We start from the raw sequence: 27,713 nt of genomic DNA, 5'->3' as shown, positions 1-27,713 counted from the left end.
AGCAGTGTACAATACACAGTCATGCATTGTGTTACCAAGGAAAATTTAAAATAAACATTATTTCAATGGAGCAACATGGAGAAACAATGTGGGACAACAAAGTGTTAAAAGCAGATGAATGGTGTCAATATGAGCACTGGGATGCTCTGTGTGGTGAGGTACAGTACAGAAGGCTACACAGCCCATAATATGAATATATTATCAAAGATTTCCATAGTGTACAAAGAATGATAGAAGGACACACAAGGTGACAGATGAGCAGACGGGGGTAAAAGACACAAAGATATTTCCTACTCTTCAAAATTTCAACTTCTTCAAACAGCGGGTAGGTAGTTATTTCATGTACAATGTCTAAAATTAGTAATAATTTGATTTATAAAACTTGTATTTTTATAATTGTAAAAGCCTGTTAAATGACAGAACATTCAATGTTGTTCACTTGATTTTTTTTATTTTACAACCTGAAGGATTTTATTGGTCACGTTTGTTTACTGTGTATTGTGTACCTCCTGTAGTGAATTTACCATTTGGATATTCCATCTATTAGAGTGTCTTGTTTAGTTTACCGTAAACAATAGCCAAGCATAACATCACCAACAGTATGCGGTATGTGACGCAAATTCAAATTGTAATGAAATATGCATAGTCACCAATTTGTTTTATTATTCATATCAATAGTAATATTATTCTTATTATTAGTGTTATTCATGTTATTATTATTCATATTATTACTATTTAAATATATTGTACTGAGATAGAACAGGGAAGAGGAGATGGGAAAAGTAGGAGGGAGTGCAAGTTAGAAGGGCAGTGGGTTGGATTTAAACCTTTGCTGAATAGGGCTGGACTAACGCATTTGGGGCCCCAGGGAACCTAACCCCAGTTTTTTTGTTTTGTCATTACAGGCAGGAGACAGGTGGTTGAATGAAGCCTCAACCACTAAACATGCTGTGGAGTCTCTCTCTCTGCCCTTTAATGGGTGAGTTTCTAATGCATACGTATGCAGACTATCAGGAATCAAGGTAAGACCAAGTGCAGACTGTGTGAAGTAACATTGGATAATAGGAAAGATGGGCGACACCTGGAGGGGGGTGGTGACAAGCACATGTGGAACAGATCAGGGCGAGACAGCAGACGTCTATGCCTCCTGTTGTCGTTGTTTTGTGTGTTGTTTTTTCACAACAACAGCAAACAGTGTTGCTTCCTTTTACTTCTTTATCACATTTCTCTACCTCCTACCTTTCATCACTACTTCTGCAGCAATAGTTGGTAATCATACCTCTGCTTCACTGTAGTGCCTCTACAACTACTCATACAGACAGGGCAAAATGAAGTACAGAATGGATAAACAAGGAAGATGATTTTAATGTATGCAAATTCTGATTTATTTACAGGAGTTGTGTTGCTAGCCCAGATGGTCAATGCTGCAACAGGTGAGACCACAGACATTTTGACTGTCATAATGTTTTATACATGTAACGGCTCTCTTTCGGTGAGTGAGTAGACCAAGGCGCAGCGGGTGATGAATACATAATACTTTAATGTAAGACGAAGACAGACACGAAATACACTTGACTAAATATACAAAATAACAAAACGAACTAGACAGACCTAAACTACGAACTTACATGAAACGAAGAACACATGAACAGGAACGACCGAGACGAGACAGTACCGTGTGGTGCAATAAACACAGACACAGCGACAATCACCCACAAACAAACAGTGAGAACAACCTACCTTAATATGACTCTCAATTAGAGGAAAACGCAAAACACCTGCCTCTAATTAAGAGCCATACCAGGCAACCCAAAACCAACATAGAAACAGCAAACATAGACTGCCCACCCAAAACTCACGCCCTGACCATCACACACATACAAAACAACAGAAAACAGGTCAGGAACGTGACAATACATGACCATTTTAAATAAGTATTCTAAATCCTAATAGATTGACTTATCTTTTTTATATTACTTTACACATAGATTATTGGAAAATACAAAGTTGTCATATCTACAACTTGATCTTAACATGAGGAATTGTAAGATCCCTGTTCCCAAGAACTCTAAGGCATCATGCCACAATGACTACCACCCTATAGCACTCACATCAGTAATCATTAACTCCATCATCCAGTTGCTGGGCAGGGGGTTGAATGACTGTCAAAGATAAAATAAAAAAATTCTGTCAAAATAAACAAACATTATTATTTTATTTTTTACCTTTTTTTCAATTAAAAAATAAATAATTCTAAGGGGTGGATCAGCTTAATATTGTAGAAAGAATGTTGCTTCCATCAATGTAATTGTCTGCATCATTTCCAATCCCCCATATATTTTTGGGGTAAATATATATATCCATACACTCATGCATACATATACACATATATACATACACATACCTATATAGACATACATACTTTTTAAAAGAATATACCTTTATTATTATTCCCCGCAACCCTACCACCGATCCCCCAATTGGAGTAAACTAATAAACACTTCGGCTTTTACCTTCAATTTATACATCTTATACACATTTTACAGACACAGTCTACTTTACAATAGTTCTCTCTTGTTTGTTCTTAGTCCTTCCTCTATTTCTGATGTCCATCCAGTTTTATTTCTATTTGTAACTGTGCTATTTCACAAAAGTTCCGAACCTATATACATTTTACAGATCCCATATGTTTTACATTGTTTATCTTGTTATTAGTCCCACCCTTCAGCTCCATTCAACCCCTCCCATCTATCTCTCAACATCATCCATTTCGGATTTCTATTTGCCATATATTTGTGCTGTGATGTGCTGTGATGCTTCACAAAATAATTGAACCTTTCTATTCTCATAGCTTCTACAGATTATAAATTAAAAATATATTTTTTTGCTAAAATAATAATAATATTATTGATTGATTGACTGTGGCTTTTCAAATCACGCCAGTATTGCTATCTGCAGCATTAGTTCTAGGCAAATGTTGCAATTCTTCAGCCATTCCTGGACCTGTGACCAAAAACTAGCTACATATGGACAATACCAAAATAAATGATCTAATGACTCTGCCTCCTCACAGCAGAATCTGCAGAGCTGGGAAGATTGTATCCCCCATATACTGTATATAACATTCTATTGGTTGCAAGAATTTTGTATAGTAATTTAAATTGAAAAAATTGACGTTTTGAATCCGGCGTTGTTTTGCGTATCAATTCATAAACCATGTGCCATGGAATGGGTACATCGAAAATCTTTTCACAACAATTTTGCAATTTATATGGCACAGCTGTCAGTTTTTTGGACCTTAAATGAAATTGGTATATGTTTTTATTTATCACACTTTTCTTTAACTATTTATGTTCTTTAATACAGGGCCGACATACACGTTTTTTCCCCTTCTACTTGCCTCTTCCATTTTTGTGGTAATGCTGCAATTAATTGGTTGTAATTTTTGTGTGACATAACTCATCCAGTCCTATTTATGATATCATTCACTAAAATTATACCTTTTTTTTTTAAATATTTTTTTTAAATTTCTTCGAAAAATACCGTTTTTTTTTATCAATTAGTATATTTGAATTTAACCACAATATTTGTTGTATTATTTGTTCTGTCTTTTCAGGTGGATTAAACTGAAATTGCAACCAACTTTCTAAGGCTTGTTTAAAAAATAAAGATATTTTGGAGATTATTTCCTTGTCAAACAACCGAAAGTGAGCAGGTGTAATCTGAATAAAGGGAAAAAGGCCCTTCTTGAACATAGGATGAGACATTCGTACCAATTTACTAGATTGGATTTAAGTATAACTTTTGTATGACTGATGCCTTTAGTGAGAGGTCTAACGCTTTAATATTTAATCATTTCTGCCCTCCGAATTCATATTCGTTATATAAATAGGCCCTTTTAATGTTATCTGGTTTGCCGTTGCAAATAAAATGGAATATTTTTTGTTCATATAATTTAAAAAGCAGGTCACTAGGTGTAGGCAAAACCATAAGCAAATAGGTCAACTGTGATATGACTAAAGAGTTAATCAGGGTGATTTTCCCACAAATAGACAGCTTTTTTCCTTTCCATGGTAGGAAGATCTATTTTTGCTAACTTTCTATAAACATTTATTGGAGTGAGATCATTTCTTTCTTTTGGGATTTGTATACCGAGTATGTCCACATCTCCGTCAGACCATTTAATTGGTAAACTACATGGTAATGTAACATTTGCATTTTTTAGTGATCCAATACATAATATAGTACACTTATCATAATTTGGTTTTAATCCAGAGAGGATGGCAAAAGTATCTAGATCCTCTATGAGGCCGTGGAGAGACTCTAATTGTGGTTTTAAAAGAAAACATGAATCATCAGCGTACAATGACACCTTAGTTTTTAAGCCACGGATTTCTAATCCCTTAATATTTTTGTTTTATCTAATCTTAACAGCTAACATTTCGATGGCAATAATAAATAGATATGCCGATAGTGGACAACCTTGTTTTACTCCTCTAGATAGTTTAAAACTTTCTGAGATGTAGCCATTATTTACTATTTTACACCTAGGGTTACTATACCTAACTTTAACTTCTCTGGGGCAGGTGGGACGCAAACGTCCCACCGGCCAATAGCCAGGGAAAATACAGTGCGCCATATTCAAATAACATGATATAAAAATCAAACTTTCATTAAATCACACATGTAAGATACCAAATTAAAGCTACACTCGTTGTGAATCCAGCCAACATGTCAGATTTCAAAAAAGTTTTTCGGCGAAAGCATAAGATGCTATTATCTGATGATAGCACATCAGTAAACAAACAGAGTAACATATTTCAACACTGCAAGCACGACACAAAACGCAGAAATAAAATATAAATCATGCCTTACCTTTGACGAAATTCTTCTGTTGGCACTCCAATATGTCCAATAAACATCACAAATGGTCCTTTTGTTCGATTAATTCCGTCGATATATATCCAAAATGTCAATTTATTTGGACCGTTTCATCCAGAAAAACACAGCTTCCAACTTTCGCCAAGTCACTACAAAATATATCAAAAGTTACATGTAAATTTACCAAAACATTTCAAACTACTTTTGTCATACAACGTTAGGTATTATTAAACGTTAATAATCGATCAATTTGAAGACGGGATGATCTGTGTTCAATACAAAAAGAAACCAAACTGACGCAACTTTTTTCATAACGTGACTCTCTCCAAAAATTTACTTCATGTGACCCTCATTTACGATAGCCCTACTTCTTCAGTACACAAAGGAATAACCTCAACCGATTTCCAGGGACTGGTGACATCCAGTGGAAGCGGTAGGAACTGCAAGCAAGTCCATTAGAAATCTGGTATCTCTAAAAAACCTAATTGAAAAGACAGTGACATCAAAAAAAAAAAAATTCTGAATGGTTTGTCCTCAGGGTTTTGCCTGCTACATAAGTTCTGGTATTCTCACAAACATGATTCAAACAGTTTTAGAAACTTCAGAGTGTTTTCCATCCAAATCTACTAATAATATGCATATCTTATATTCTGGGGATGAGTAGCAAGTAGTTGAATTTTGGCATGCTATTTTTCCCGAAAGTGAAAAAGCTGCGCCCTGCCCTCAAGAAGTTTTAACCCATTTTATAAGAGATTCTCCAAAATTGAAATATTCTAGGCATTTATATATAAACTCCATTCGTACTTTATGAAAAGCTTTTTCAAAGTCAACAAACATTATTAGATCCAATGCCTTTTGTCCTGAGACTGATGCCATGCAAGCGTTTGTACGCGCGTACACTTGCATACACACACTTTCATTCAAATTCACACGTGTACACAAACGGACATACACACATGTAAGTAGTGCCACATATGCACACAAACAGTTGGCCTTGATGTCTTTTGTTTTTGTCTTTTGTTTTTGTTGTTGGTTGTTGGCGCATCGGGTGGGTGGTAGTTTTAGTTGGGTTGGGGGGGGACGGTGGATTGGGGGAGGGGTGGAAATGGGAGGGTTTGGGGTGGGGAGTGGAGTGGAGGGGGAGGTTTTTTGGGAAGGATTTGTGTGTGTGGGGGGGGGGGGGTCTTGGATGGTTGAGGGGCAGCTCCCGAGGGGAACTGTGGGGGGATCTTGGATGGTTGGTCGCCTGGCGGTTGGGAGCTTGGGCCGGTGGCCGAGAGGTGGCTGGTTTGGGTCCCCTTATTCGCCTGGGTGGGGCATCTGTCCTTGTGCTCTTGGACAGGGCTCTTGACCCTGGTTGCTCCTGTTGGTCACTCTGGATGGGAGTCTGTTAGATGACTGAATGTAATGTAAATGTTGAGCGGCTTCACTGCAGGTAGATTGTACAGGCCCCCATTAAAACCTCTTAAGGATAAGGCCCTTCTTTTCAATTTTCGCCTAAAATGACATACCCAAATCTAACTGCCTGTAGCTCAGGACCTGAAGCAAGGATATGCATATTCTTGATACCATTTGAAAGGAAACACTTTGAAGTTTGTGAAACTGTGAAATGAATGTAGGAGAACAAAACACAAAAGATCTAGTAAAAGATAATACAAAGAAAAAAAGAAAACATTTCCATTTTTGTTGCATCATCTTTGACATGAAAAAGAAAAGCCACACATTCAGCTAGGAAGCTGTAGGGAATGTAGAAAGTGTCCACAAAAGGGCAACAGTGTATGTGTGAAGTTTCAGACTGATAACTTTAAGAATGAGCAAGCTACGTTTAGTATGAAGTCACCCAGGTGTCCCTCACAATTTGCCTAAATGTACCCAAGTGGCAGAATTGGTAAATTGATACATTTTCAAGAACATAACTATAGAAAATATACAAAAATGCTATGCTAATAAAAAATACAAGTTTACACACTCCCAGGAATGTCATTAACTTCCTACATGAAATGTACTAACAGGAGACACGACAAGAATGCTGATCCAATGTCTCCAAACACAGAAGTGAAATATTTAAGATAAGCGCCAAGTTAGCAGCCAACACTGATCTAATGTCATAAGTGAACACACCACAAACCACACACAAAGGTTTTTTTAAATTACATTAAAATGTACACACTATTTACAATTACAGTATTTAGAACACCCTCTACACAATATTGTGCTGCTGGGCACAAGTTCCAAGTCTCTTTCTGCTGTCAAGCACATTCCATCCTCTACTTGTAGGCTGGCTGGGTTTTCACACCTCTAGATGGCTGGGCGGGGGTTTGTTGTGGAGCCAGAGAGAGCAGCAGTCAGACTAAGTGGGGGATGGAGGACTTGAATGTGGTCTCTTTGAAGTCAGTCTTTACCACTATTGAAGATTTTTTTTTTTTATCAGTAAGATCTGAAGTTTATTACTTATTTTATTGAACCTTTATTTTAGCAATACATCAAATTAACAACACATCTACAAACATATATTATATAGAGTAGGGAGAACACTGTTGAAATGTGTGTACCAATTTTTTTCACATTTTATTTTATTAACTAGGCAAGTCAGTACAAATTCTTAATTACAATGACGCCTACCCCGGTCAAACCCGGACGATGCTGGGCCAATGGTGCCCCTCTATGAGACTCCCAATCACAGGTGTATGATGCAGCCTGTGATGCAGCCTGGATTCGAACCAGGTACTGCAGTGTGTTAGACCACTGCGCCACTCAGGAGCCCAATGTGTATTGTATGTTGACTTTGACATGTTGTGACTTTCAAGTATCTTGTTTGCTAGTCATACATATATTTCTTCAGGGATTTTATATATATATATAAATATTTTATTTGATTGCTATATATACATATATATATATATATATATATATATATATATATATATATATATAGCAATCATATATATATATATATATGTATATATAGCAATCAAATAAAATATTTCAAAAAATCTAATGAAAACTATGCAACCATTCAAACAACTGCATTAGCATGAGAATATATATTTAAAAAAATGTATTTCACTTACCAGTCTAAGGTCGCATCCTTTCCTTTAGCTGTTGTCTAAACTATATTCACTAACTGATTCCGTGACACTTTCCCAGAAGATTTCTGCTAGAATATTGTCCAATAGCTGTATACCTGGACATTGATTTAGCTTTTCCAGTATTAGTAGCCATGATATTTACATTGACATTTAAGTCCTTTAGCAGACACTCTTATCCAGAGCAACTTACAAATTGGAAAGTTCATACATAGTCATAACAGATATGCCTAACGCGCTGCGACGTGTTCTTGCATGGATTTCCAATGGCCACTCGACTCTCATAAGCGCGAGATTAGCACAAAGGTTTTTCTTCACACAAAGGGTTTCCACATACTCACGTAAAGCACAGCTCATTGGCTATCTAGCTAGCTAGGTTTCAAAACGATAGGTAGCCATGGGACAAAGATACAGTCAATCAAGTGAACCCCCGCCCGTCTCATCGACGTGCAATGATGTCATGTCTCCCTGGCTAAAATTGGCTTTCCAAAGGATATACTGAATGCAGAATGATATAGCAAAGGCTGGTTACTTTTTAGAGTGCCTGAGGAATAAATACGAACCTTATTTGACTGGGTTAAACAATGTTTAGCATTCGATTTTCACAGATTTCTTTCTTTGCAAGTTGAACGAGTGGAAATACAAAATCGATCGTGCATACTATATCAATCTTTTTAGGATATAAAAAAGGTTTTTATAAAAGAAAATGACACTACATGTTATCTCTGGGACCCTTAGGATGACAAATCAGAGCAAGATTTCAGAATGTAAGGAAATTATTTTCCTTCGGATGTGAATCTATCAAACCTGTCGCGTGATAAAAGTGTTTTGTTGTTGTGCACTCTCCTCAAGCAATAGCATGGTATTTTTTCACTGTAATAGCTAATGGACAATGCAGTTAGATTAACAAGAATTTAAGCATTCTACCAATATAAGACACTTATATGAACGGGGAAATTGGTTGTACTTTACAACAACGTTCTAGTCACATTATGCATATTGGGCAACAACTGTCCCATAGACGGGACACCGATCCATAAGAAGTTTTAACATCAGCGGGACTGAAGTGGAGCGGGTCGAGAGTTTCAAGTTCCTTGGAGTCTACATCACCATCAAACTATCATGGTCCAAACACACCAAGACAGTTGTGAAGATGGCACGACAACACCTTTTTGATTGATTAGATTTTTTCAAACTTTACTTTATTTAGGAAATATTTGATCAACTTTATTTCTTGATCTGCATTGTTGGGTTAAGGGCTTGTAAGTAAGCATTTCACGGGTAGGTCTACACCTGTTGTATTCTCTGATTTGTGTCAGACTTGCTCAGGTGGAATAAACATACACTTGCGTCATTTTTCAATGCTGATTTGAATGTCATTGAGAAAACAGAGAAGTGTCAAATATTTTTTTTCAAACATCCTTTCTAAATGTAAAAGTAATCCTCAAAGTAATCATCTAGTTCTTCAAAAGTATCTGTAATCTGATTACAATATTTCTGCTGGTAACGGATTACAGTTACCGTTTTTTTTGTAATCCCGTACATGTAACAGATTACATGTAATCCGTTACTCCCCAACCCTGATTATTCTTAATTGCTTTATTCTTATTCACAGGGCCCTAAACACTCACACACACCGATACTCCAACACACACACACACAATCCATAATTTGCTCTCACACACATAATATGCACTCTACACACACGCACACCAACTCGCATACAATCATCATTTACACTGCTGTTACTCTGTTTATCATAAATCCTGATGCCTAGTCACCTTACCACTATACATTTCTCCCTCTATCACTCCAGTATCCCTGCACATTGTAAATATGCTACTGGAACTGACTGACCCATTATATTCATTACTTTCTCCTGTTCCTCTCATTTCTTATTTTTATTTATTGTGTGTTTTTGTTCTAACTTCTGATATTTTTAGTATTACATTACTGCATTGTTGGGTTTAGAGCTTGCAAGAAAGACATTTCAACGTGAAACTTCATTGGCAATAATTTGTCATTTCTGTATTAAAACAGTATTTTCTCTGTCCCTGTAGTAAATGTAGCGTTGAAAGGAGTGGCCACCCAGTCATCAACAGAATGGTATTGCATAGCTCAAAATGCCATTGATGGGAACAGAGAATCAGACGGTCAGAAAGGATCCTGCACCCACACTGCATATGACACCAACCCCTGGTGGAGAGTGGACCTGCTGGATGTGTACAGAGTGACAGCTGTCACTATCACCAACAGAGGAGACTGCTGTCATGAGAGGCTTAATGGTGCTGAGATCCGCATCGGTAACTCACTGGAGAGCAATGGCATCAACAACCCCAGGTGACATATAAATAAATAAAAACAACATATAGATTTGTACTTGTCTCTGGAATCTATTAGGATACATTGGTTTTCATCCATACTTCTGTTGCTACTCTGTGGCTTTATATTTAACAGACTGATGATGGTATTCTACATGGTACTGCACATTCTAGAGCGTCCTCATTCATTCACTCTCTCTCTCTCTTTCAGATGTGTTGTCATATCCCTCATCCAAGCAGGAGAGACCAAAACTGTCCAGTGTAATGAGATGGAGGGTCGCTACGTTGTTGTGGTGATCCCTGACAGGAATGAATATCTCACTCTGTGTGAGGTGGAAGTATATGGCACTCCTAGAGGTAATCATCTATAACTGTCTTCACTGTTCACATTTATTTTTGATCATAAAAGTAATATTCTATGACAGATCTGTAGGAGAATCAAAAGCTGATGTCATAAATCAAAAGAGAAAACAGAATGGTGTAATGAATGGTTGAAGTTTCTGCCAAATCTAACAAAGTAAAGTCAATATTGTTATATAGTGGTGAGAATTCCTGCATTTAAAGTTGAAATATGATGTCAGTGTCCCCTTAAATGAGAGCTGTGAACTCTTGACTTCTGTTTCAGACCCAATCACCCCTCTCCCCTCCACTCCACCTCCCACCACCACTATCCCCCCATCTTCTCTCACCTCTTCCTCAACATCAACCCCTCTCCCCTCCACTCCACCTCCCACCACCACTATCCCCCCATCTTCTCTCACCTCTTCCCCAACATCAACCCCTCTCCCCTCCACTCCACCTCCCACCACCACTATCCCCCCATCTTCTCTCACCTCTTCCCCAACATCCCCAACATCAACCCCTCTCCCCTCCACTCCTCCTCCCACCACCACTATCCCCCCATCTTCTCTCACCTCTTCCTCAACATCCCCAACATCAACCCCTCTCCCCTCCACTCCACCTCCCACCACCATTATCCCCCCATCTTCTCTCACCTCTTCCTCAACATCAACCCCTCTCCCCTCCACTCCTCCTCCCACCACCACTATCCCCCCATCTTCTCTCACCTCTTCCTCCACATCCCCAACATCAACCCCTCTCCCCTCCACTCCACCTCCCACCACCATTATCCCCCCATCTTCTCTCACCTCTTCCCCAACATCAACCCCTCTCCCCTCCACTCCTCCTCCCACCACCACTATCCCCCCATCTTCTCTCACCTCTTCCTCAACATCCCCAACATCAACCCCTCTCCCCTCCACTCCACCTCCCACCACCACTATCCCCCCATCTTCTCTCACCTCTTCCCCAACATCAACCCCTCTCCCCTCCACTCCTCCTCCCACCACCACTATCCCCCCATCTTCTCTCACCTCTTCCCCAACATCAACCCCTCTCCCCTCCACTCCACCTCCCACCACCATTATCCCCCCATCTTCTCTCACCTCTTCCTCAACATCCCCAACATCAACCCCTCTCCCCTCCACTCCACCTCCCACCACCACAATCCCCCCATCTTCTCCCCCTTTTTCTCCAACATCCCCCCTCACCCCTCCCACCTCCACTCCACCTCCCACCACCACTATCCCCCCTTCTTCTCCCCCTTTTTCTCCAACATCCCCCCTCACCCCTCCCACCTCCACTCTACCTCGCACCACCACTATCCCCCCTTCTTCTCCCCCTTTTTCTCCAATATCCCCCCTCACCCCTCCCACCTCTACTCAATCTCTCACCATTACTTTTCTCCCCTCTTCCCCAACATCCCCCTCCTCCTCTCAATCTCCCACCTCCACCAGTGCTTCTACCCTTCTCCCCTCCACTTCCACTCCACCTCCTCCTTCCACCAGTTTCACCTTCTTGAGGAGGAAGGTGATGGTGGTGAGGGAGAAGCTGTGCTGGTCCGATGCTCTGATCTACTGCAGAGAGCACTACTGGGACCTGGTCAGTGTTCGCAACGAGACAGAGCAGAGGGTCCTGGAGAAACTGGTGAAGGAGAGTAACCTCATCACCCCCCTCACCTCCCATCTGTGGCTGAGCCTGCGCAGGTACACTACCTAATGGTTTTAACAGTCAAATATTAATTTTATAGCAGCCATCCAATGTTGTGTACCAACAGTTGCTGAATATCTTCACATCTTCAGTTTGCTCCACTGTTCATGCAGCTTGATTTTAAAGTGAGGCAGCTTTTCTCTGCCTGCAGGTACATCCTGGGAGACACATGGTACTGGATGACCGGAGACTGTATAAACTACACCCACTGGGTGAACGGCGTTCCCCCTAGGAAGGACATCTCCAACCCCTGTGGAGCGTTGACCAACGGGGCCAACGAAGGGAACTTCCTCTGGGTGGAGCGGCTCTGTGATGACCATTACAACTTCCTCTGTTACTCAGGTACCTGCTGTTCTCATAATATAGGTGGAAGACTATTTTTCATTGGAGTAGATGTCAGTCTTTATAAAGTTTCTTTCAGCATTGTTTCTGCCTAGTTTTCTAATATCTGTGTCAATGACTGCTCCCTATGTGGTTTAGAGACCATGTTGCCTCTCTCTTGTCTCTCTCTGTCCTCAGGTCCTGAAGCAGGGGTCAACAGAGTGGATTTCTACAGCAGCAGACGGCCATAGTGAGGCGCTGTGGAGCTCCAGAGGCTGACATCCAATCCCCTTTATATTTTACTGTTGTAAAATTACCTAATTTTGTTTTACATTTTATAACATTGTGTGTGATTTAATAATAATGTTATAGATTATGAGAGCATTGTTCCTTTATACAATCACAATGCTGTCAAAGTGTGTTTTTAAAGAGTCGATTGAATGCCCCACACGTCACGTGAAATAATTTTGAATATTGAATAGCTCCCTGTAAGTTTATGCTAAAGATTTACCTACACATCAATCCCCTGTGTCACGAACCGGCTCGTAGCCTGTGACAAAGAGGGAGACAACGTGGAAATAAGGAATAACAAAAATATTTTTATTTTAAAAAGTAAACTACATGCAATTTAATTAACAACGGTGTGTGTAGTCAGTAATGTACATGAGTGGTTGCGTGCATAAATTGTGATAATGAGGGGTGATGAGAGGTGCCAAAACAAACAAGCCACAAAATGGCACAACCAAAAATAACGTGTGTCTGCGTGGAGAGAGTCTCCTCAACGTATGGCGGAAAGGTGTATTTATCCCCGGGACACCCCCGAGCACAGTTGTGTCCCATTTCGGTGACGACCCTCCCGGCTCCCCCCACCGACATCCTATTAAGGAAAACAAGAGCAAAGAAAAATAATTTTGCAGACAGTGTGGAAGGGTCGTCACACCTCTTAACACTGAGATATATTTACATGCACATTTGTGGCCTGCTGGAGGTCATTTTGCAGGGCTCTGGCAGTGCTCCTCCTTGCACAAAGGCGGAGGTAGCGGTCCTGCTGCTGGGTTGTTGCCCTCCTACGGCCTCCTCCACGTCTCCTGATGTACTGGCCTGTCTCCTGGTAGCGCCTCCATGTTCTGGACACTACTCTGACAGACACAGCAAACCTTCTTGCCACAGCTCGCATTGATGTGCCATCCTGGATGAGCTGCACTACCTGAGCCACTTGTGTGGGTTGTAGACTCCGTCTCATGCTACCACTAGAGTGAAAGCACCGCCAGCATTCAAAAGTGACCAAAACATCAGCCAGGAAGCATAGGAACTGAGAAGTGGTCTGTGGTCACCACCTGCAGAATCACTCCTTTATTGGGGGTGTCTGGCTAATTGCCTATAATTTCCACCTTTTGTCTATTCCATTTGCACAACAGCATGTGAAATTTATTGTCAATCAGTGTTGCTTCCTAAGTGGACAGTTTGATTTCACAGAAGTGTGATTGACTTGGAGTTACATTGTGTTGTTTAAGTGTTCCCTTTATTTTTTTGAGCAGTGTATATATATAATACTTTTATATCTTTGAATTTCATATTTACATCCATTTGACATTGTTTTCAAACTCTTTATTGGTGTTATCATCACATATACTGTACATGATACACTTTTCATGTTTGATTTTTGAATTGATGTTAAATTATGAAGTTAGATTATGATTGTAAATTATGATAGTAAATGATTGTAAATTATAGTACATGATGATGATAAATGGTCATAGTAAATGATGGTAAATTATAGTACATGATGATGATAAATGGTCATAGTAAATGATGGTAAATTATAGTACATGATGATGATAAATGGTCATAGTAAATGATGGTAAATTATAGTACATGATGATGATAAATGGTCATAGTAAATGATGGTAAATTATAGTACATGATGATGATAAATGGTCATAGTAAATGATGGTAAATTATAGTACATGATGATGATAAATGGTCATAGTAAATGATTGTAAATTATAGTACATGATGATGATAAATGGTCATAGTAAATGATGGTAAATTATAGTACATGATGATGATAAATGGTCATAGTAAATGATGGTAAATTATAGTACATGATGATGATAAATGGTCATAGTAAATGATGGTAAATTATAGTACATGATGATGATAAATGGTCATAGTAAATGATGGTAAATTATAGTACATGATGATGATAAATGGTCATAGTAAATGATGGTAAATTATAGTACATGATGATGATAAATGGTCATAGTAAATGATGGTAAATTATAGTACATGATGATGATAAATGGTCATAGTAAATGATGGTAAATTATAGTACATGATGATGATAAATGGTCATAGTAAATGATGGTAAATTATAGTACATGATGATGATAAATGGTCATAGTAAATGATGGTAAATTATAGTACATGATGATGATAAATGGTCATAGTAAATGATGGTAAATTATAGTACATGATGATGATAAATGGTCATAGTAAATGATGGTAAATTATAGTACATGATGATGATAAATGGTCATAGTAAATGATGGTAAATTATAGTACATGATGATGATAAATGGTCATAGTAAATGATGGTAAATTATAGTACATGATGATGATAAATGGTCATAGTAAATGATGGTAAATTATAGTACATGATGATGATAAATGGTCATAGTAAATGATGGTAAATTATAGTACATGATGATGATAAATGGTCATAGTAAATGATGGTAAATTATAGTACATGATGATGATAAATGGTCATAGTAAATGATGGTAAATTATAGTACATGATGATGATAAATGGTCATAGTAAATGATGGTAAATTATAGTACATGATGATGATAAATGGTCATAGTAAATGATGGTAAATTATAGTACATGATGATGATAAATGGTCATAGTAAATGATGGTAAATTATAGTACATGATGATGATAAATGGTCATAGTAAATGATGGTAAATTATAGTACATGATGATGATAAATGGTCATAGTAAATGATGGTAAATTATAGTACATGATGATGATAAATGGTCATAGTAAATGATGGTAAATTATAGTACATGATGATGATAAATGGTCATAGTAAATGATGGTAAATTATAGTACATGATGATGATAAATGGTCATAGTAAATGATGGTAAATTATAGTACATGATGATGATAAATGGTCATAGTAAATGATGGTAAATTATAGTACATGATGATGATAAATGGTCATAGTAAATGATGGTAAATTATAGTACATGATGATGATAAATGGTCATAGTAAATGATGGTAAATTATAGTACATGATGATGATAAATGGTCATAGTAAATGATGGTAAATTATAGTACATGATGATGATAAATGGTCATAGTAAATGATGGTAAATTATAGTACATGATGATGATAAATGGTCATAGTAAATGATGGTAAATTATAGTACATGATGATGATAAATGGTCATAGTAAATGATGGTAAATTATAGTACATGATGATGATAAATGGTCATAGTAAATGATGGTAAATTATAGTACATGATGATGATAAATGGTCATAGTAAATGATGGTAAATTATAGTACATGATGATGATAAATGGTCATAGTAAATGATGGTAAATTATAGTACATGATGATGATAAATGGTCATAGTAAATGATGGTAAATTATAGTACATGATGATGATAAATGGTCATAGTAAATGATGGTAAATTATAGTACATGATGATGATAAATGGTCATAGTAAATGATGGTAAATTATAGTACATGATGATGATAAATGGTCATAGTAAATGATGGTAAATTATAGTACATGATGATGATAAATGGTCATAGTAAATGATGGTAAATTATAGTACATGATGATGATAAATGGTCATAGTAAATGATGGTAAATTATAGTACATGATGATGATAAATGGTCATAGTAAATGATGGTAAATTATAGTACATGATGATGATAAATGGTCATAGTAAATGATGGTAAATTATAGTACATGATGATGATAAATGGTCATAGTAAATGATGGTAAATTATAGTACATGATGATGATAAATGGTCATAGTAAATGATGGTAAATTATAGTACATGATGATGATAAATGGTCATAGTAAATGATGGTAAATTATAGTACATGATGATGATAAATGGTCATAGTAAATGATGGTAAATTATAGTACATGATGATGATAAATGGTCATAGTAAATGATGGTAAATTATAGTACATGATGATGATAAATGGTCATAGTAAATGATGGTAAATTATAGTACATGATGATGATAAATGGTCATAGTAAATGATGGTAAATTATAGTACATGATGATGATAAATGGTCATAGTAAATGATGGTAAATTATAGTACATGATGATGATAAATGGTCATAGTAAATGATGGTAAATTATAGTACATGATGATGATAAATGGTCATAGTAAATGATGGTAAATTATAGTACATGATGATGATAAATGGTCATAGTAAATGATGGTAAATTATAGTACATGATGATGATAAATGGTCATAGTAAATGATGGTAAATTATAGTACATGATGATGATAAATGGTCATAGTAAATGATGGTAAATTATAGTACATGATGATGATAAATGGTCATAGTAAATGATGGTAAATTATAGTACATGATGATGATAAATGGTCATAGTAAATGATGGTAAATTATAGTACATGATGATGATAAATGGTCATAGTAAATGATGGTAAATTATAGTACATGATGATGATAAATGGTCATAGTAAATGATGGTAAATTATAGTACATGATGATGATAAATGGTCATAGTAAATGATGGTAAATTATAGTACATGATGATGATAAATGGTCATAGTAAATGATGGTAAATTATAGTACATGATGATGATAAATGGTCATAGTAAATGATGGTAAATTATAGTACATGATGATGATAAATGGTCATAGTAAATGATGGTAAATTATAGTACATGATGATGATAAATGGTCATAGTAAATGATGGTAAATTATAGTACATGATGATGATAAATGGTCATAGTAAATGATGGTAAATTATAGTACATGATGATGATAAATGGTCATAGTAAATGATGGTAAATTATAGTACATGATGATGATAAATGGTCATAGTAAATGATGGTAAATTATAGTACATGATGATGATAAATGGTCATAGTAAATGATGGTAAATTATAGTACATGATGATGATAAATGGTCATAGTAAATGATGGTAAATTATAGTACATGATGATGATAAATGGTCATAGTAAATGATGGTAAATTATAGTACATGATGATGATAAATGGTCATAGTAAATGATGGTAAATTATAGTACATGATGATGATAAATGGTCATAGTAAATGATGGTAAATTATAGTACATGATGATGATAAATGGTCATAGTAAATGATGGTAAATTATAGTACATGATGATGATAAATGGTCATAGTAAATGATGGTAAATTATAGTACATGATGATGATAAATGGTCATAGTAAATGATGGTAAATTATAGTACATGATGATGATAAATGGTCATAGTAAATGATGGTAAATTATAGTACATGATGATGATAAATGGTCATAGTAAATGATGGTAAATTATAGTACATGATGATGATAAATGGTCATAGTAAATGATGGTAAATTATAGTACATGATGATGATAAATGGTCATAGTAAATGATGGTAAATTATAGTACATGATGATGATAAATGGTCATAGTAAATGATGGTAAATTATAGTACATGATGATGATAAATGGTCATAGTAAATGATGGTAAATTATAGTACATGATGATGATAAATGGTCATAGTAAATGATGGTAAATTATAGTACATGATGATGATAAATGGTCATAGTAAATGATGGTAAATTATAGTACATGATGATGATAAATGGTCATAGTAAATGATGGTAAATTATAGTACATGATGATGATAAATGGTCATAGTAAATGATGGTAAATTATAGTACATGATGATGATAAATGGTCATAGTAAATGATGGTAAATTATAGTACATGATGATGATAAATGGTCATAGTAAATGATGGTAAATTATAGTACATGATGATGATAAATGGTCATAGTAAATGATGGTAAATTATAGTACATGATGATGATAAATGGTCATAGTAAATGATGGTAAATTATAGTACATGATGATGATAAATGGTCATAGTAAATGATGGTAAATTATAGTACATGATGATGATAAATGGTCATAGTAAATGATGGTAAATTATAGTACATGATGATGATAAATGGTCATAGTAAATGATGGTAAATTATAGTACATGATGATGATAAATGGTCATAGTAAATGATGGTAAATTATAGTACATGATGATGATAAATGGTCATAGTAAATGATGGTAAATTATAGTACATGATGATGATAAATGGTCATAGTAAATGATGGTAAATGAGGATTTTATATGACGTTGATGTTCTTTTTACCATCAGTAGTGGTGATGTGGAGCAGGTCTGTAATGCAGTCTGTATGTGACGTAGGATGTTCTTTTTACCATCAGTAGTGGTGATGTGGAGCAGGTCTGTAATGCAGTCTGTATGTGACGTAGGATGTTCTTTTTACCATCAGTAGTGGTGATGTGGAGCAGGTCTGTAATGCAGTCTGTATGTGACGTAGGATGTTCTTTTTACCATCAGTAGTGGTGATGTGGAGCAGGTCTGTAATGCAGTCTGTATGTGACGTAGGATGTTCTTTTTACCATCAGTAGTGGTGATGTGGAGCAGGTCTGTAATGCAGTCTGTATGTGACGTAGGATGTTCTTTTTACCATCAGTAGTGGTGATGTGGAGCAGGTCTGTAATGCAGTCTGTATGTGACGTAGGATGTTCTTTTTACCATCAGTAGTGGTGATGTGGAGCAGGTCTGTAATGCAGTCTGTATGTGACGTTGATGTTCTTTTTACCATCAGTAGTGGTGATGTGGAGCAGGTCTGTAATGCAGTCTGTATGTGACGTTGATGTTCTTTTTACCCATCAGTAGTGGTGATGTGGAGCAGGTCTGTAATGCAGTCTGTATGTGACGTAGGATGTTCTTTTTACCATCAGTAGTGGTGATGTGGAGCAGGTCTGTAATGCAGTCTGTATGTGACGTAGGATGTTCTTTTTACCATCAGTAGTGGTGATGTGGAGCAGGTCTGTAATGCAGTCTGTATGTGACGTTGATGTTCTTTTTACCCATCAGTAGTGGTGATGTGGAGCAGGTCTGTAATGCAGTCTGTATGTGACGTTGATGTTCTTTTTACCCATCAGTAGTGGTGATGTGGAGCAGGTCTGTAATGCAGTCTGTATGTGACGTAGGATGTTCTTTTTACCATCAGTAGTGGTGATGTGGAGCAGGTCTGTAATGCAGTCTGTATGTGACGTAGGATGTTCTTTTTACCATCAGTAGTGGTGATGTGGAGCAGGTCTGTAATGCAGTCTGTATGTGACGTATGATGTTCTTTTTACCATCAGTAGTGGTGATGTGGAGCAGGTCTGTAATGCAGTCTGTATGTGACGTTGATGTTCTTTTTACCATCAGTAGTGGTGATGTGGAGCAGGTCTGTAATGCAGTCTGTATGTGACGTAGGATGTTCTTTTTACCATCAGTAGTGGTGATGTGGAGCAGGTCTGTAATGCAGTCTGTATGTGACGTTGATGTTCTTTTTACCATCAGTAGTGGTGATGTGGAGCAGGTCTGTAATGCAGTCTGTATGTGACGTAGGATGTTCTTTTTACCATCAGTAGTGGTGATGTGGAGCAGGTCTGTAATGCAGTCTGTATGTGACGTAGGATGTTCTTTTTACCCATCAGTAGTGGTGATGTGGAGCAGGTCTGTAATGCAGTCTGTATGTGACGTTGATGTTCTTTTTACCATCAGTAGTGGTGATGTGGAGCAGGTCTGTAATGCAGTCTGTATGTGACGTTGATGTTCTTTTTACCATCAGTAGTGGTGATGTGGAGCAGGTCTGTAATGCAGTCTGTATGTGACGTTGATGTTCTTTTTACCATCAGTAGTGGTGATGTGGAGCAGGTCTGTAATGCAGTCTGTATGTGACGTTGGATGTTCTTTTTACCATCAGTAGTGGTGATGTGGAGCAGGTCTGTAATGCAGTCTGTATGTGACGTAGGATGTTTTTACAAACGGTTTCTTTTCTGTTTATTTTTAAGGTGGAATTAGGAAATAGAAAAAATGACATCCAACATTTATTTGTCTTTTATGTTACATTACATTAGAATATTACATCTACACATCACGGTCTAAGATACAGCCTATATCCACTGGACTAGAGAACACGAGAGAACACGAGAGGATGCTAGAGAACACTATAGAATATGTTAACGCCACTCTGTAAGATCTGGTTACCATCAAAGAAAAAGTGGTCCCAACGATGCAATCATAGAGATACTAATCAATTATTCTAAATGTACAGTGCCTTCAGAAAGTATTCAACCTCCTTGACTTTTTCCACATTTTGTTGCATTACAAAGTGGGATTAAAAATAATTGAATTGTCATGTTTGATCAACGATCTACACAAACTACTCAGTAATGTCAATGTGGAAGAAAACGAATTTTTTGTACAAATTTATGAAAAATAAAACAGTAATATATCTTGATTAGATAATTATTCAACCCCGTGAGTCAATACATGTCAGAAACACCTTTGGCAGAAATTACAGCTTGTGAGTCTTTTTCGGTAGGTCTCTAAGCGCTTTGGACACCTGGATTGTACAACATTTGCACATCATTCTTTTTATAATTCTTCAAGCACTGTCAAATTGGTTGTTTATCATTGCCATAGATTTTCAAGCCTATTTAAGTCAAGACTGTAACTAGGCCACTCAGGAACGTTCAATGTCATCTTGATAAGCAACTCCAGTGTAGATTTGGCCTTATGTTTTAGGTTATTGTCCTGCTGAAAAGTGTATTTGTCTTCCAGTGTCTGTTGGAAAGCAGACTGAACCTGGTTTTCCAAAAAATCTCCCTAGTCCTTGCCACTGACAAGCATACCCATAACATGATGCTGCAACTTCGCAATATAAAGAGTGGTACTCAGTGATGTGTTGTGTTGGATTTTCCCAAAACATAATGCTTTGTATTCAGGACAAAAAGTTTTAAAAATGAACACATTCTTTACACTATTACTTTATTGCCTTGTTGCAAACAGGATGCAGTTTTTAGAATATCTTTATTCTGTACAAGCTTCCTTCTTTTCACTCTGTCATTTAGGTTAGCATTGTGGAATAACTACAACATTGTTGGTCCATTGTCGGTTTTCTCCTATCACAACCATTAAGCTCTGTTTTAAAATTACTATTGGCCTCATGGTGAAATCCCTGAGCAGTTTCCGTTCTCTCCAGCAACTGAGTTATGAAGGACGCCTGTGGTTTCTTTGCAGCAATTCGACCATGAAGGCATGTATTTTTTCTTATTCTTCGGAACAGTGTGTGAAAGTGAATTGTACACCTCTCCCATTAAAATAGGTTTCTACTCTTCCCCTTTCAAAGGGTGAAAACAAGGACTGATACTCAGACATCGATACTTATTCAATAAAGGAGATCAACAGATATAGAAAGACACTTTGCTAAATGACACTGATCATTCTATAAGCTCTGATGAAAAATTATCCAAAAAAGTCCAATCGGATGTCTTCGTATGGAGGATAGCCAACCCTGTGGTTTAGCTCAAATTTGTAGTTAATTCTCCCATTGACTTTAATGAATGATTCATGCGAATGTCAGTGCAGCGCACACCTTTCTGAGTTCTGAATTCGGCATCTTAAACATGGCCATAACTACATATGAGGACACCGTGGTCCGTAACCCGACTTCAGAAGAAAAAAAATTACTTGAAAAAAAATATATATAGAGAGAGTGCATTCTAAAAGTATTCAGACCCCTTGACTTTTTCCACATTTTGTTACGTTAAAGCCATGTTCTAAAATGTATTCAATTGTTCTTTTTCTCCTCATCAATCTACACACAATACCCCATAATGACAAATAAATAACAGGTTTTTCGAAAAATTTGCAAATGTATATAAAAAAAACTTCAATATCACATTTACATAATATTCAGACACTTTACTCAGTACTTTGTTGAAGTACCTTTGGCAGTGATTACAGCCTCGAGTCTTCTTGGGTATGACTCTACAAGCTTGGCACACCTGTATTTGGGGAGTTTCTCCCATTCTTCTCTGCAGATCCTCTCAAGCTCTGTCAAGTTGGTTGGGGAGTGTCGCTGCACAGCTATTTTCAGGTCTCTCCAGAGATGTTCGATCGGGTTCAAGTCCGGGCTCTGGCTGGGCCACTCAAAGACATTCGGAGACTTTTCCTGAAGCCACTCCTGCGTTGTCATGGCTGTGTGGTTAGGGTTATTGTCCTGTTGGAAGGTGAACCTTCGCCCCAGTATGAGGTCCTGAGCGCTCTGGAGCAGGTTTTCATCAAGGATCTCTCTGTACTTTGCTCCGTTCATCTTTCCCTTGATCCTGACTAGTCTCCCAGTCCCTGCCGCTAAAAAACATCCCCACAGCATGATGCTGCCACCACCATGGTTCACCGTAGGGATGGTGCCTGGTTTCCACCAGATGTGACACATGGCCTTCAGGCCAAAGAGCTCAATCTGGATTTCATCAGACCAGAGAATCTTGTTTCTTATGGTCAGAGACTCCAAGAAGATGTCATGTACCTTTTACTGAGGAGTGGCTTCCATCTGGCCACTCTACCATAAAGGCCTGATTGGTGGAGTGCTGTCCTTCTGAAAGGTTCTCCCATCTACACAGAGGATCTCTGGAGATCTGTCAGAGTGACCATCGGGTTCTTGGTCACCTCCCTAACCAAGGACCTTCTCCCCCGATTGCTCAGTTTGGCCGGATGGCAAGCTCTAGGAATAGTATTGGTGGTTCCAAACTTCTTCCTTTTAAGAATGACGAAGGCCACTGTGTTCTTGAGGACCTTCAATTCTGCATAAATGTTTGGATAATCTTTTCCCCAGATTTGTGCCTCAACACAATCCTGTCTTGGAGCTCTACAGAAAATTCCTAAGACCTCATGGCTTGGTTTTTACTCGGACATGCACTGTCATCTGTGGGACCTTATATAAAAAGGTGTGTGCCTTTCCAAATCATGTTACGGCTCTCGTTGGTGGTATGAAGAGTGGACCAAGGGGCAGCGTGGTAAGTGTTCATGATTCTTTTATTTCAAAACACTCAAACAAAATAACAAACGTGAAAACGAAAGCGCACAGTTCTGTCAGGCAGAAAACACGAAACAGAAAACAAGATCCCACAAAACCCAAAAGGAAAATGACAACTTATATATGGTCCCCAATCAGAGACAACAATAGACAGCTGTCTCTGATTGGGAACCATACTCAGCCCAAAACACAAAGAAATAGAAAACATAGATTTTCCCCACCCGAGTCACACCCTGACCTAACCAAACATAGAGAATAATAAGGATCTCTAAGGTCAGGGTGTGACAAATCATGTCCAATCAATTGAATTTACCACAGGTGGACTACAATCAATTTGTAGAAACAACTCAAGGATGATCAATGGAAACAGGATGCACCTGAGGTCAAAGTCTCATTGCAAAGGGTCTGAATACTTACACTACCAGTCAAAAGTTTTCACGGGTTCTTTATTTTTTCTATTTTCTACATTGTAGAATAATAGGGAAGACATCAAAACTATGAAATAACACATATGGAATCATGTAGTAACGAAACAAATGTTAAACAAATTTAAGTATATGTTATATTTGAGATTCTTCAAATATCCACCCTTTGCCTTGGCAGTTTTCCACGCTCTGGCATTCTCTCAACCAGCTTCATGAGGTAGTCACCTGTAATGCATTTAAATTAACAGGTGTGCCTTTTTAAAAAGTTCATTTGTGGAATTTCTTTCCTTAATGCATTTGAGCCAATCAGTTGGGTTGTGACAAGGTAGGGTTGGGTATACAGAAGATAGCCCTATTTGGTAAAAGACCAAGTCCATATGTGACTCACCACCTGGATTCGGTCTTACGTAGCAAGATTTGAATTTCTGTTTTTTACATTGGATAAAAGTAGAGACTCAGAGCTACAAAATGGTATATCATACACTGCATTTGAGGAACAATGGGAAAGTAATTCTGCTTTGAAAGTTGGTAAACTTGTAAACTCACTTTTGAGAAAATGTCACTTTAGTGTTTCAGTGAGAGAGCTCTTTGTCTACACCCATTCAGCATCGTTCACACCCACCCATCTCATTTCGCTCTCGCAGCGCACACTTGACGCTCTGGACGATGATTTGTTTAACTCATGAAACATGAAAACAGCCTAACCAGCTATGCTGGCAACAATTTAATTATGCTTATTTGCCGACATTTACTGACACTGGCCATATTCAATGGGTGTTGTACACTTTAGCTTATTAAGACATGTAGCTAGCTACCTAGGTAAATAATGAACCTAGCTAGGTAAACAACATGTAAGATCACACACTTCACGTCACGTTAGCTAACAAGACAGCCACCTAACTAACGTTAGCTAGTTAAACAACAATGAACAGTGACAAATCATGTCATTACTCCCCTGCGTGAATCTTCTGGGAGCTAACCTACCAGGTTCAATGTTAGCTAGCTAACATTAGGCTCTAACTAGCAAAGCTATCGGATCTGGGATACGAATAATAACGCCGTACACGCAATGTTAGCTAGGGAGCCAGCCAGCTAACGTTAGCTAGCTAACAGTACACTTTAGCTTAAGATATGTAGTGTTAGGATTTGTGTTTATTGCACTATAACCCAATGCTATATCACATGTGATATAATATTAGCAACTGTTAGCCTGGGCGCCTGGGTGTCTGTGTGTGTGTGCTGAAAGTAACAGTTAGCCCCAGATAAGTGTGCTGGGAAGCTGTGGTTAGCCTTGAGCGAGAACAGTGTGCTTTGTATGCAGGTGCAAATAGCTCAGACAATGTTGCAGAGCTGTCTGACCTCAGTCTCTGGGGTGAGGGAGCGTAATCTACACAGCAACAGCGCCGGGACACCAAAGAGCGCAAAGAGGCTGGGACTAGCCTGAGCGCCGGCGATAGGCTGAGCAGAGTTTAAACCACGCTCAGCCTCTACTGTGATAAGCCAACAGACGGGTTGGAACTAGTCTGTCACAGTATAAGAACAGCTGTTTACTTGCATCCTGTCAGTTCTCTGTTCTGCCCTGCGAGGTGATACAGAGAACCCGTATATACGAAAATTGCATTTACCATTTATCGCTTGAGTTTAATAAAAATACTTAAAGTATATTCGGTGACTCTGAATCACATTTTGTCCTGTTACCAGATTGAATTGACGCAAATCCTTTATATGGTGACCCCGACGTGATCTGGTGAAGGACCTCGCTGGACATTGGAGTGCCAGCCAATTGACCATTGCTGTCGTCAGATGGGTGTCTCACAACTCCAGACCGGTCAACTAAAAAGGTAAGCAGAAACCTATTGTGGAAAAACTAAAGTTCTGCACATTGGCATTATCCAAATGTAGTGTTGTGAGACACCTGTTTGACGTAAGTAACCAACTTATATGATTGATAAAATTTGAAATATAAATAACAATAGCTGTTGAATGTAAGAAGCGTATGTTGTGGTGAATGCAATTTTGATTGGCCAAGTAAACGTAGGTATAACAGCGAATGTACTGTACTAGATACTGGGTATCAAGTTTGATTGTAGTTAATAAGTCGGGGACTATTAACAAGTGTGTGTGTGTAAGCGTAGGTGTAACAGCGAATGTAATGTACTGGATACTGGGTATCAAGTTTGATTGTAGTTAATAAGTCAGGGACTATTAACAAGAGTGAATGAAGTCCTGGAACTACTGTTGTCAGAACATATGAGTGATGTACATTAGGTATTAGTCGGCGTACTAATACTGGTTTGAATGATCTGCGGATAACGGTACAGGCGCGGACCTGTGTTATACTGAGAATGGTTTACTGATTAAAGTTCATTGGGTATTAAGTCAGAGCGCTACTGCAAAGTTTGAATGACCTGCGGGTATTTTTGAAGTTATAACATTTAACTATTAAGGGTGGTAATAACGCTGATATAGATTTTACATTAGAATTCACATTATAATTGAGACCCTAATCCCATTAAATAAAAAACAATTGAAAATGAATAGTTAGGAGAGAAGCCAAGTGTGTATGATTTAGGTGAGAAGCCTAGGTGAGTGTGGGTGAATACTTATATGACAGTGAATGTAGTGTAGTAAGGTGAGATGCCGAGTTTGTATGGTGTAAGTTGAAGCTTACTGGTGTGAATGAAGATTTTTATATTTCAGTAGGAGCTGGTATCAGTTTGAATGAGGTCAGGGACCTACAGATGAGATATCTGTGCCAGAAGTTAAATCATTGAGTATTGGGGAAGTATAGATTAAATATTGATTGTATTAAAGATTTGTTCTAAAAGTATACTAGTTATACATTTCCCCATTGCAGGTTACTGTGACTGAGTTGATTGCAAACCGTAGTTCAGTATAAGTAGAGAATAACTGTATCGAGATTGGCCCTGAATTTATACATACCCCATTGTGTGTGACTGCGACTAACTTAAATGTGTATTTGCTAAATAACCCTGTTTTTCAGTTAGTTTTCATACCCTTCCAGTTAAACATTTATTCTGATACAAGTAGTGAGTGATTATATCTGGGGGAAAGGTGTATTAAGATAAAATTATAGAAAAAGTGACAGTGTAATTAATAGAGGGCGAACAAATTTATGCTCTAATTTCTGAACATATATCCCTATTTGAACGCAAACTAGAGAATTTTATTCTGATTTGAACTATTTTGTCCATTATCCCGTTATTTAAATAAGTCTCTATTATGGATCACTAAGATATTGAAAAAGTGTTGAAAACATTGAAGTCAACATTAGAAACTAATGGAGGAAGAGAGGGGATTTTTTTTTTATATAGAGAATGGACTGAGGAGGGCAGCATTGCCTCACATAGCGGGCTCCCAGTCGATGGGGAGCCCGGGAGAATACTAGACTCACTAAAAAGTAAAAAA

The 27,713-nt window shown here is 37.6% G+C and overlaps 3 protein-coding genes across 3 annotated transcripts; all 3 read left to right on the top strand.

Annotated features, from left to right (window-relative positions):
- Positions 1 to 960: 960 nt before the first annotated feature.
- On the top strand, positions 961 to 10,669 carry LOC139561191 (fucolectin-5-like). Its single transcript, XM_071378138.1, has 4 exons — positions 961 to 979; positions 1,395 to 1,433; positions 10,028 to 10,307; positions 10,500 to 10,669. The coding sequence occupies exons 1-4, from the start codon at positions 976 to 978 to the stop codon at positions 10,657 to 10,659; spliced, it is 483 nt and encodes a 160-aa protein (XP_071234239.1). The 5' UTR covers positions 961 to 975; the 3' UTR covers positions 10,660 to 10,669.
- Positions 10,670 to 10,706: 37 nt separating this feature from the next.
- On the top strand, positions 10,707 to 12,149 carry LOC139561583 (uncharacterized). Its single transcript, XM_071378806.1, has 3 exons — positions 10,707 to 10,717; positions 10,914 to 12,085; positions 12,136 to 12,149. The coding sequence occupies exons 1-3, from the start codon at positions 10,707 to 10,709 to the stop codon at positions 12,147 to 12,149; spliced, it is 1,197 nt and encodes a 398-aa protein (XP_071234907.1).
- On the top strand, positions 11,991 to 12,905 carry LOC139561190 (L-selectin-like). The gene is made up of 2 exons (XM_071378137.1): positions 11,991 to 12,333; positions 12,489 to 12,905. Exons 1-2 carry the CDS (start codon positions 12,161 to 12,163, stop codon positions 12,772 to 12,774), a joined length of 459 nt encoding a protein of 152 aa, XP_071234238.1. The 5' UTR covers positions 11,991 to 12,160; the 3' UTR covers positions 12,775 to 12,905.
- Positions 12,906 to 27,713: the final 14,808 nt, after the last annotated feature.

This window comes from Salvelinus alpinus, chromosome 31, assembly GCF_045679555.1.
Source record: "Salvelinus alpinus chromosome 31, SLU_Salpinus.1, whole genome shotgun sequence".
NCBI lineage: Eukaryota > Metazoa > Chordata > Actinopteri > Salmoniformes > Salmonidae > Salvelinus > Salvelinus alpinus.
Note: the sequence above shows the minus strand (reverse complement) of the source record. Positions and strands in the feature narration are given on the sequence as shown.

What these genes read in the sequence shown, in the direction of transcription:
- LOC139561191 (XM_071378138.1), top strand. An exon ending in GATGGTCAATGCTGCAACAG is followed by an intron (nt 1,434 to 10,027) that starts GTGAGACCACAG and finishes CTGTCCCTGTAG; the next exon opens with TAAATGTAGCGTTGAAAGGA. An exon ending in AATGGCATCAACAACCCCAG is followed by an intron (nt 10,308 to 10,499) that starts GTGACATATAAA and finishes TCTCTCTTTCAG; the next exon opens with ATGTGTTGTCATATCCCTCA.
- LOC139561190 (XM_071378137.1), top strand. Translation starts at nt 12,161, where the DNA reads ATGGTGGTGAGGGAGAAGCTGTGCTGGTCCGATGCTCTGATCTACTGC. An exon ending in CTGTGGCTGAGCCTGCGCAG is followed by an intron (nt 12,334 to 12,488) that starts GTACACTACCTA and finishes CTCTGCCTGCAG; the next exon opens with GTACATCCTGGGAGACACAT.